General features: G+C 53.5%; 1 protein-coding gene across 1 annotated transcript in view; it reads left to right on the top strand.

Annotated features, from left to right (window-relative positions):
- Positions 1-12,220, top strand: part of GYS2 (glycogen synthase 2) — a 234,890-nt gene that overhangs the window by 160,310 nt on the left and 62,360 nt on the right. The window contains exons 6-12 of the mRNA XM_073649487.1: positions 1,927-2,044; positions 4,637-4,757; positions 4,946-5,052; positions 5,133-5,192; positions 5,263-5,341; positions 9,906-10,019; positions 10,150-10,276. Coding sequence (XP_073505588.1) covers positions 1,927-2,044; positions 4,637-4,757; positions 4,946-5,052; positions 5,133-5,192; positions 5,263-5,341; positions 9,906-10,019; positions 10,150-10,276 — 726 coding nt within the window. The remainder of the gene's footprint in view (positions 1-1,926; positions 2,045-4,636; positions 4,758-4,945; positions 5,053-5,132; positions 5,193-5,262; positions 5,342-9,905; positions 10,020-10,149; positions 10,277-12,220) is intronic.

A 12,220-nucleotide genomic window follows, 5' to 3' on the forward strand; every position in this document is an offset into this window, starting at 1 on the left:
CACGGGCGGAGCACACAGCGCTGAGCACACGGCGCGGAGCAGAGCACACGGCGCGGAGCACACCGAGCGGAGCAAAACACACTGCACAGAGCAGAGCACACGGCGTGGAGCACACTGAGCGGAGCAAAACACACCGCACAGAGCGGAGCACACAGCGCGGAGCAGAGCACACGGCGCGGAGCAAAACACACCACGCAGAGTAGAGCACACGGGGCAGAGCACACAATGCGGAGAACACCAAGCGGAGCAAAACACACTGCGCAGAGCAGAGCGGAGCTCACGGGCGGAGCACACGGCGTGGAGCACACTGAGCGGAGCAAAACACACCACACAGAGCGGAGCACACAGCGCAGAGCGGAGCTCACGGGTGGAGCACACAGCGGAGCAAAACACACCGCGCAGAGCGGAGCACACAGCGCGGAGCACGCGGCGCGGAGCACACGGGCCAGAGCGGAGCCAAACACACCACGCAGAGCGGAGCACACGGGGCGGGCCGGAGCACACAGCGCTTAGCGGAGCACACGGCGCAGAGAACACCGAGCGGAGCAAAACAACCGCGCAGAGCGGAGCTCACGGGCGGAGCACACGGCGCGGAGCACACCGAGCAGAGCAAAACACACCGCTCAGAGCGGAGCACACTGGGCAGAGTGGAGCTCACTGGCAGAGTGGAGCAAACGGCGCGGAGAACACAGAGAGGAGCACAATGCGCGGGGCGGAGCTCAAGGGTGGAACAAAGCATACCACGCAAAGCGGAGCACACCAGACAAAGCGGAGCACACAGCACAGAGCGGAGCTCACGAGCGGAGAACATGGCGTGGAGCACACCGAGCGGAGCAAAACACACCGCGCAGAGCGGAGCACACGGGGCGGAGCAGAGCACACAGCGCGAAGCGGAGCTCATGGGCGGAGCAAAGCACACCACGCAAAGCGGAGCACACAGCGCGGAGCTCACCGGGCAGAGTGGAGCACACGGCGCGGAGAACACCGAGCGGAGAAAAAAACACCGCGCAGAGCGGAGCACACAGTGCGGAGCTCACAGGTGGAGCAAAGCGGAGCACACTGGACAGAGCGGAGCACACAGCGCAGAGCAGAGCTCACCGAGCAGAGCAGAGCACACGGCGCGGAACACACCAAGTGGAGCAAAACACACCGCGCAGAGCGGAGCACACGAGGCGGAGCAGAGCACACAGCGCAGAGCGGAGCTCACCGGGTAGAGCGGAGCACACGGCGCGGAACACACCGAGTGGAGCAAAACACATCGCGCAGAGCGAAGAACACGGGGCGGAGCAAAGCACAGTGGGCGGAGCAGAGCACATTGGGCGGAGCAAAACACACTGCACAGAGCGGACCACGCGGGGCGGAGCACACAGCGCGGAGTGGAGCTCACCGGGCGGAGCGGAGCACATGGCGCGTAGCACACCGAGCGGAGCAAAACACACCACGCAGAGAGGAGCACACGGGGCGGAGCAGAGCACACAGCGCGGAGTGGAGCTCACCGGGCGGAGCGAAGCACATGGCGCGTAGCACACAGAGCGGAGCAAAACACACCACGCAGAGCGGAGCACACGGGGCGGAGCAGAGCACACGGGGCGGAGCAGAGCACACGGGGCGGAGCAGAGCACACCGAGCGAAGCAAAGCACACGGAGCGGAATATACGGCACGGAACACATGTCGCAGAGCACACAGCGCGGAGCACACAGCGCAGAGCGGAATGGAGTGCACGGCACGGAGCGGAGCACACCAAGCGGAGCACATGACACAGAGCGGAACACACGCGCTGAGCAGAACACACCGTGCAGAGCGGAGCACACGATGCGAAGCGGAACACAGCGAACGGAGCAGAGCACACGGCGTGGAGCAGAAATTTGCCCAGCAAAACATCACTGACCGCCAGCAATAATTGTCCAACTGCTCTGCACCCACAGATGTCATCACCCCCAATGGGCTCAACATCAAGAAGTTTTCCGCCACGCACGAATTCCAGAACCTGCACTCCCTGTACAAGGCCCGGATCCAGGAGTTCATCCGCGGACACTTCTACGGGTACGAGGGGACGGATCTGACCACCCAGAATAGTCACATGTCCTCTAGAGCTGCACTCACTATTCTGCTGTTACATCATGTATTGTCCTCCAGTCACCTCCAGAGCTGCACTCACTATTCTGCTGTTACATCATGTCTTATCCTCCAGAGCTGCACTCACTATTCTGCTGTTACATCATGTCTTATCCTCCAGTCACCTCCAGAGCTGCACTCACTATTCTGCTGTTACATCATGTCTTATCCTCCAGTCACCTCCAGAGCTGCACTCACTATTCTGCTGTTACATCATGTCTTATCCTCCAGTCACCTCCAGAGCTGCACTCACTATTCTGCTGTTACATCATGTCTTATCCTCCAGTCACCTCCAGAGCTGCAGTCACTATTCTGCTGTTACATCATGTCTTATCCTCCAGTCACCTCCAGAGCTGCACTCACTATTCTGCTGTTACATCGTGTCATCCTCCAGTCACCTCCAGAGCTGCACTCACTATTCTGCTGTTACATCGTGTCTTATCCTCCAGTCACCTCCAGAGCTGCACTCACTATTCTGGTTACATCATGTCTTATCCTCCAGTCACCTCCAGAGCTGCAGTCACTATTCTGCTGTTACATTGTGTTTTATCCTCCAGTCACCTCCAGAGCTGCAGTCACTATTCTGCTGTTACATCATGTCTTATCCTCTAGTCACCTCCAGAGCTGCAGTCACTATTCTGCTGTTACATCGTGTCTTATCCTCCAGAGCTGCAGTCACTATTATGCTGTTACATCGTGTCTTATCCTCCAGTCACCTCCAGAGCTGCAGTCGCTATTCTGCTGTTACATCTTCTCCAGTTACCTCCAGAGCTGCAGTCCCTATTCTGCTGTTACATCGTGTCTTATCCTCCAGTCACCTCCAGAGCTGCACTCACTATTCTGCTGTTACATCATGTCTTATCCTCCAGTCACCTCCAGAGCTGCACTCACTATTCTGCTGTTACATCATGTCTTATCCTCCAGAGCTGCACTCACTATTCTGCTGTTACATCATGTCTTATCCTCCAGAGCTGCACTCACTATTCTGCTGTTACATCATGTCTTATCCTCCAGTCACCTCCAGAGCTGCACTCACTATTCTGCTGTTACATCATGTCTTATCCTCCAGTCACCTCCAGAGCTGCACTCACTATTCTGCTGTTACATCATGTCTTATCCTCCAGTCACCTCCAGAGCTGCAGTCACTATTCTGCTGTTACATCATGTCTTATCCTCCAGTCACCTCCAGAGCTGCACTCACTATTCTGCTGTTACATCGTGTCATCCTCCAGTCACCTCCAGAGCTGCACTCACTATTCTGCTGTTACATCGTGTCTTATCCTCCAGTCACCTCCAGAGCTGCACTCACTATTCTGGTTACATCATGTCTTATCCTCCAGTCACCTCCAAAGCTGCAGTCACTATTCTGCTGTTACATTGTGTTTTATCCTCCAGTCACCTCCAGAGCTGCGGTCACTATTCTGCTGTTACATCATGCCTTATACTCCAGTCACCTCCAGAGCTGCACTCACTATTCTGCTGTTACATCGTGTCATCCTCCAGTCACCTCCAGAGCTGCACTCACTATTCTGCTGTTACATCATGTCTTATCCTCCAGTCACCTCCAGAGCTGCAGTCACTATTCTGCTGTTACATCATGTCTTATCCTCGTCACCTCCAGAGCTGCAGTCACTATTCTGCTGTTACATCATGTCTTATCCTCCAGTCACCTCCAGAGCTGCAGTCACTATTCTGCTGTTACATCATGTCTTATCCTCCAGAGCTGCACTCACTATTCTGCTGTTACATCGTGTCATCCTCCAGTCACCTCCAGAGCTGCACTCACTATTGTGCTGTTACATCGTGTCATCCTCCAGAGCTGCACTCACTATTCTGCTGTTACATCCTGTCTTATCCTCCAGTCACCTCCAGAGCTGCAGCCACTATTCTGCTGTTACATCATGTCTTATCCTCCAGAGCTGCACTCACTATTCAGCTGTTACATCATGTCTTATCCTCCAGAGCTGCAGTCACTATTCTGCTGTTACATCATGTCTTATCCTCCAGTCACCTCCAGAGCTGCAGTCACTATTCTGCTGTTACCTCATGTCTTATCCTCCAGTCACCTCCAGAGCTGCACTCACTATTCTGCTGTTACATCATGTCTTATCCTCCAGTCACCTCCAGAGCTGCACTCACTATTCTGCTGTTACATCATGCCTTATCCTCCAGTCACCTCCAGAGCTGCAGTCACTATTCTGCTGTTACATGATGTCTTATCCTCCAGTCACCTCCAGAGCTGCACTCACTATTCTGCTGTTACATCATGTCTTGTCCTCCAGTCACCTCCAGAGCTGCACTCACTATTCTGCTGTTACATCGTGTCTTATCCTCCAGAGCTGCAGAGTGAGTTTGTGCTAATACTTGTCACAGCTGAGGTTTTGGCACATTAGCTCACAGTACAGATGAGGGTTCCTTGGAGGAAGCAGTCGGTTGATCTCTCCCGGTGGATCTCTCCTGTGTGATCTATGGGGGGGGGGGTATTTTTCTCCCCTTTTAACCCTTCTTGTCTCCCCGCAGACACCTGGACTTCAGTCTGGAGAAGACGCTGTTTTTCTTCATTGCCGGACGGTACGAATATTCCAATAAAGGAGCGGACATTTTCCTGGAGTCTCTGTCCAGACTGAACTTCCTGCTCCGGGTACGAGGCGTCTTATAATGGTCATTGCATCATTATAACCAGTATATGAGAGCAGGTCATGGGGGGCCAGGCCGACAACCTGTCCCCCCCATATACAGGCGGGTTGTGCTATGGGCTGTGGGTTCGGGGTATTACGCTCCATTATTGGGTTATTACGACCTGTCCATTATCACCCTCCTCTTGGGCAGGTGCACCGCAGTGACGTCACGGTGGTGGTCTTCTTCATTATGCCGACTAAGACGAATAACTTCAATGTGGAGACGCTGAAGGGTCAGGCAGTGAGGAAGCAGCTATGGTGAGTCCGCCTCTGCTCGGCAGCTCCTCCGCTGGGTGGGGGGACGTTATTACATATTATAAGCCTTGTGTTGGTTTCAGGGACACCGCTCATACTATAAAGGAGAAGTTTGGGAAGAAGCTGTATGAGGCGCTGCTGAGGTACGAGCTGCCAATTCTGTCTGATAAGTGTCCCCCGTGGGGTGTAATCTTATAATGCCTCTCTGATCAGGGGTGAAATACCCGACATGAGCAAGATCCTGGACCGTGATGACCTGACCATCATGAAGAGGGCGATATTCTCCACACAGGTATGACGGAAATGTATAGAGCTGAATGCAGCACGACTGATGATACCAAATAAATGTGCCATATAGTGCTCATATAATGGTTCTATACAACATGTGTATAGAACCACTATCAGTACAGGAATACAGCACTAGAACCACTATCAGTACAGGAATACAGCACTAGAACCACTATCAGTAAATGAATACATCACCAGAACCACCATTAGTGCATAAATATTACACCAGAACCACTATCAGTACATGAATAAATTGCCAGAACCATCATCAGTACATAAATACATCACCAGAATCACTCTTAGTACATTAATATGGCAGTAGAACCACCATCACTACATGAATATGTCATCAGAACCATCTGTTGTACATGATTGCATCACTAGAACCACCATCAGTACATGAATACAACTCCAAAACCACGGTTAGAACATTAATATGGCACCGTAACCATAATCAGTACATGAGAACATCACTAGAACCACCATTAGTACATGTATACAGCACCAGAACAACCAATACCAGATGAATACATCACCAGATGTTAATAATAAAGCTATGGCTTTGAATAATTTATGGTATGTGTAGTCTTTCTTTAAAGGTTTTATAATATTTTAACAATATAAATCTGAACATTGTGACATTGTGCATCAGCCCCTGGAGTCTGATGCCCCTAAATAACATCCTGAGTGATCAATCATCTCCAGAAGTCACATAATTGGTACATTGCATCCACCCGGGTGTGATTTATCCTCAGTAGAACTACAGCTGTTCTGTGAAGACCTCAGAGGTTTGTGTGAGAACATTAGGGATCAAATAGCATCAAGAAAACCAAGGAGCCCACCAGACAGGTCAGGGATAAACTGAAAACCAAGGAGCCAATCAGACAGGTCAGGGATAAAGCTGAAAACCAATGAGCCCACCAGACAGGTCAGGGATAAAGCTGAAAACCAAGGAGCCCACCAGACAGGTTAGGGATGAACTGAAAACCAATGAGCCCACCAGACATGTCAGGGATGAACTGAAAACCAAGGTGTGTTGGAAAACGAAAAGAAAAAAAGTGGTTTGGTGTCGTGTTGGCCAATTGAAAAAAGATTGCTCTCAATGGGAAAAACAAGATAATCTTGTAGTTATGAAACCTTTTAATGGCTAACAAAAATAAAATAAATGATGTTACAAGGCGAGCTTTCGGGACAACTTAGGTCCCTTCCTCAGGCATGATATAAGAATATGAAGAAACACAAATATATGAATATATGCACACAAAGGGAACACAAAGAGAAAAGCAGAGGAGGCAGAATGAACTCACATATAAACAAGCAAACTGAGCTCAGAGAGTGAGGCCTTCATTGGATGAGATTAGTGGTGTGAACGTTTTATGGTCCCAATATCCATGTAAGATCAGAGGCCTGGTGCCCTCCTGACTCCGGAGCAGATGCCCGGTGCCCTCCCGTCTCCGGAGCAGATTCCCGGTGCCCTCACTGTCTCCGGAGCAGATTCCCGGTGCCCTTCTGACTCCGGAGCAGATTCCCGGTGCCCTCACTGTCTCCGGAGCATATTCCCGGTGCCCTCCTGTCTCCGGAGCAGATTTCCGGTGCCCCCACTGTCTCCGGAGCAGATTCCCGGTGCCCTCCTGTCGCCGGAGTAGATTCCCGGTGCCCTCACTGTCGCCGGAGCAGATTCCCAGTGCCCTCACTGTCTCCGGAGCAGATTCCCAGTGCCCTCACTGTCTCCGGAGCAGATTCCCGGTGCCCTCACTGTCTCCGGAGCAGATTCCCGGTGCCCTCACCGTCTCCGGCGCAGATTCCCGGTGCCCTCACCGTCTCCGGAGCAGATTCCCCGTGCCCGGAGCAGATTCCCCGTGCCCTCACCGTCTCTGGAGCAGATTCCCAGTGCCCTCACCGTCTCCGGAGCAGATTCCCCGTGCCCAGAGCAGATTCCCCGTGCCCTCACAGTCTTTGGAGCAGATTCCCGATGCCCTTACCGTCTCTGGAGCAGATTCCCGGTACTCTCCTGTCTCCGGAGCAGATTCTCGGTGCCCTCACCGTCTCCGGAGCAGATACCCGGTGCCCTCACCGTCTCCGGAGCAGATTCCCCGTGCCCTCACCGTCTCCGGAGCAGATTCCCCGTGCCCTCACCGTCTCCATAGCAGATTCCCGGTGCCCCTACCGTCTCTGGAGCAGATTCCCGGTGCTCTCCTGTCTCCGGAGCAGATTCCCGGTGCCCTCACCATCTCCGGAGCAGATTCCCGGTGCCCCTACCGTCTCTGGAACAGATTCCCGGTGCTCTCCTGTCTCTGGAGCAGATTCCCGGTGCCCTCACCGTCTCCGGAGCAGATTCCCGGTGCCCTCACCGTCTCTGGAGCAGATTCCCGGTGCCCTCACCGTCTCTGGAGCAGATTCCCTGTGCTCTCCTGTCTCCAGAGCAGATTCCCGGTGCCCTCACTGTCTCCGGAGCAGATTCCCGGTGCCCTCACCATCTCCGGAGCAGATTCCGGATGCCTTCACTGTCTCCGGAGCGGATTCCCTGTGCTCTCCTGTCTCCGGAGCAGATTCCCGGTGCCCTCCTGTCTCCGGAGCAGATTCCTGGTACTCTCCTGTCTCCGGAGCAGATTCCCGGTGCTCTCCTGTCTCCGGAGCAGATTCCCGGTGCTCTCCTGTCTCCGGAGCAGATTCTCTGTGCTCTCACCGTCTCCGGAGCAGATTCCCGGTGCCCTCACCGTCTCCGGAGCAGATTCCCGGTGCCCTCACCGTCTCCGGAGCAGATTTCCGGTGCCCTCACCGTCTCCGGAGCAGATTCCCGGTGCCCTCACTGTCTCCAGAGCAGATTCCCCGTGCCCTCACCGTCTCCGGAGCAGATTCCTCAGATTCCGTAGTGAAACATAAATCCTCCTGACAGATTTATTCCTGTGTGGAGAGTGCCGAAGACCCTAATCAGTTTGTATTCCCAAACCCTTCGATGTTTTTGAAATTTAAAGTTGCCTTTTAATATGACAACTTTCATATTGTTGATGTTGTGTCCCGCACCACAGAAATGTTTGGCCACCGGTACCTGGGGTTTTTCTATCTGTAATCGTGTGGTGAGGAGACCTCATCCTTGCTCTTAGTTTCTGTCCTGTTTCTCCCACATAGAGTCCACCACATTGGAAGAGGAACATGTGAATGTCCCGGGAATCTTATATTCCTGCTGTGTGTTGGGAATCTGTTTCCGGTCTTTGGTCTCTCCATGGGTGCAGGTTTTGCAGCTCTTCACGTTGCTCGGTTAAGTTCCTCTTGGAGTATCTGAGGGCATTGAACTTTGGATCATGATGGTTCTTACATTTGGAGGTTGCCTGTAGAACAGCAAGGGAGGGTCTCTGAATATTGTTTTTAGGTGGTCATCCTTGTGTAGGATGTGGTGAAGTTTTTTAGCAGTTTTTCTCAGTACCTCAAGCTGTGGGTTGTAGATCACCACCAGAGGGCCACCATTATTTTCCTCTTTTTCTCCGTACTGAAGTAATTGGCTACTAGGGATCCTCGTGGCTCTAATGATCTGGTCATCAACGGAGGTGGGGGTTGTAGCCTTGGTTTAAAAACGTCTTTTTAAGGTGGGTTAGGTGTTCATCCCTGTCCGCTGGACTGGAACAGATAAGATTATATCTGAGGGCCTGGCTGTAAACTATGGACTTTTTAATGTGTTTTGGGTGGATGCTGTCCCATTTGAGGTATGTGGGACAGTCAATTGGTTTCCAATACACTGATGTCTGGATTGATTGATGTCTGGATTAGTTGGAAAACTAACACTACACATCACCCTGAAAACACCATCCCCACCGTCACACATGGTGGAGGCAGCATCCTGCTGTGGGGAGGCTTTTCTTCAGCAGGGACAGGGAAGCTGGTCACAGATGATGGGAAGATGGATCGAGCTAAATACAGGACAATCCTGGAGGAAAATCTGTTAGAGGCTGCAGAAGACCTGAGACCGGGGTGTAGGTTCACCTTCCAGCAGGACAACAACCCTCAACATCCTGCAGAGCTACAATGGAGGGTTTAGATCAGAGCATATTCCTGTGTGTGAACGGCGCAGTCACAGTCCAGACCCAAATCCCAGAGAATCTGTGACCAGACGTGAAAATCACCGATCACAGACGTCTCCATCCAATCACTGAGCGAGAGCGAGGGGGCAAAGCTGGAGAGACAGACCCCAAAAGACTGCAGCAGAGAAAGGTGGGAGAGACAGACCCCAAAAGACTGCAGAGAAAGGTGGAGAGACAGACCCCAAAAGACTGCAGAGAAAGGTGGAGAGACAGACCCCAAAAGACTGGAGAGAAAGGTGGTCCTACATGATAGTGACTCGGGGGCTGCATACTTTTGCACAATGGTCAGATCTATATTTGTATAATAATCAGTGACCTCGTATCATTTCCTTCACTGGTCACTAATGCTCGGCGCTGTGTATAGTATATAGCAGTGATCTGCACAGTGTGGCGCCGTCCTGCAGAGCGGTGCGGCGCCGTGGTTTCCGTACAGCGCTCTGCTCTCTGCTGCGGTGTCGTTGACCCTCGTTCACACTTTCCCCCCGGTTTCAGCGCCAGTCTCTCCCTCCAATCACCACACACAACATGATGGACGACTCCACGGACCCCATCCTCAGCACCGTCCGACGGATCGGCCTCTTCAACAGCCGCACGGACCGGGTGAAGGTGGGTGACTCGTTGTAGCCGGACCCCACCTCTGTGTGATCCTCTCCTCATATTGGGGTCCTGCCGCACTGATATTCCTGATGGTGGGGCCGGGGGTCCCTGCAGTGATTTCTGTCCTGCTGTCTCTCAGGTGATCGTGCACCCGGAGTTCCTGTCCTCCACGAGCCCCCTCCTTCCACTCGACTATGAGGAGTTTGTACGAGGCTGTCACCTGGGGGTCTTCCCATCATACTATGAGCCCTGGGGCTACACACCTGGTGAGTGGGGGTCCGGGGTATATACACCTGGTGAGTGGGGGTCCAAGGGTATATACACCTGGTGAGTGGGGGTCCGGGGTATATACACCTGGTGAGTGAGGGTCCGGGGTATATACACCTGGTGAGTGGGGGTCCGGGGTATATACACCTGGTGAGCGGGGGTCAGGGGTATATACACCTGGTGAGTGGGGGTCCGGGGTATATACACCTGGTGAGTGGGGGTCCGGGGTATATACACCTGGTGAGTGGGGGTCCGGGGTATATAAACCTAGTGAGAGGTGGTCCGGGATATATACAGCTGGTGAGTGGTGGTCCGGGGTATATACAGCTGGTGAGTGGTGGTCCGGGGTTTATACACCTGGTGAGTGGTGGTCCGGGGTTTATACACCTGGTGAGTGGTGGTCCGCGGTATATACACCTGGTGAGTGGTGGTCCGGGGTATATACACCTGGTGAGTGGTGGTCCGGGGTATATACACCTGGTGAGTGGTGGTCTGGGGTTTATACACCTGGTGACTGGGGGTCCGGGGTATATACAGCTGGTGACTGGGGGTCCGGGGTATATACAGCTGGTGAATGGGGGTCCGGGGTATATACACCTGGTGAATGGGGGTCCGGGGTATATACACCTGGTGAGTGGGGGTCCGGGGTATATACACCTGGTGAGTGGGGGTCCGGGGTATATACACCTGGTGTGAGGTGGTCCGGGGTATATACACCTGGTGAGTGGTGGTCCGGGGTTTATACACCTGGTGTGAGACGTGGTCTGGGGTATATACAGCTGGCGAGTGCGGGTCCGGGGTATATACAGCTGGTGAGTGGGGGTCCGGGGTATATACACCTGGTGAGTGGGGGTCCGGGGTATATACACCTGGTGAGTGGTGGTCCTACGAATATACACCTGGTGTGAGAGGAGGTCCGGGGTATATACACCTGGTGAGTGGGGGTCCGGGGTATATACACCAGGTGAGTGGGGGTCCGGGGTATATACACCTGGTGAGTGGGGGTCCGGGGTATATAAACCTAGTGAGAGGTGGTCCGGGATATATACAGCTGGTGAGTGGTGGTCCGGGGTTTATACACCTGGTGAGTGGTGGTCCGGGGTTTATACACCTGGTGAGTGGTGGTCCAGGGTTTATACACCTGGTGAGTGGTGGTCCGTGGTATATACACCTGGTGAGAGGTGGTCCGGGATATATACACCTGGTGAGTGGTGGTCCGGGGTTTATACACCTGGTGAGTGGTGGTCCGGGGTATATACACCTGATGTGAGAGGGGGTCCGGGGTATATACACCTGATGTGAGAGGGGGTCCGGGGTATATACACCTGATGTGAGAGGGGGTCCGGGGTATATACACCTGGTGAGTGGTGGTCCGTGGTATATACACCTGGTGAGTGGTGGTCTGGGGTATATACACCTGGTGAGTGGTGGTCCGGGGTATATACACCTGGTGAGTGGTGGTCCGGGGTTTATACACCTGGTGACTGGTGGTCCGGGGTTTATACACCTGGTGACTGGTGGTCCGGGGTATATACACCTGGTGACTGGTGGTCCGGGGTATATACAGCTGGTGAATGGGGGTCCGGGGTATATACAGCTGGTGAGTGGTGGTCCGGGGTATATACACCTGGTGAGAGGGGGTCCGGGGTATATACACCTGATGTGAGAGGGGGTCCGGGGTATATACACCTGGTGAGTGGTGGTCCGGGGTATATAAACCTGATGAGAGGGGGTCCGGGGTATATAAACCTGATGAGAGGGGGTCCGGGGTATATACACCTGATGTGAGAGGGGGTCCGGGGTATATACAGCTGGTGATTGGGGGTCCAGGGTATATACACCTGGTGACTGGGGTCCGGGGTATATACACCTGGTGAGTGGGGGTCCGGGGTATATACACCTGGTGTGAGGTGGTCCGGGGTATATACACCTGGTGAGTGGGG

The sequence above is a fragment of the Phyllobates terribilis genome, unplaced genomic scaffold (assembly GCF_046119375.1).
Source record: "Phyllobates terribilis strain yellow unplaced genomic scaffold, ASM4611937v1 Scaffold_10__3_contigs__length_209671492, whole genome shotgun sequence".
Classification (NCBI taxonomy): Eukaryota; Metazoa; Chordata; class Amphibia; order Anura; family Dendrobatidae; genus Phyllobates; species Phyllobates terribilis.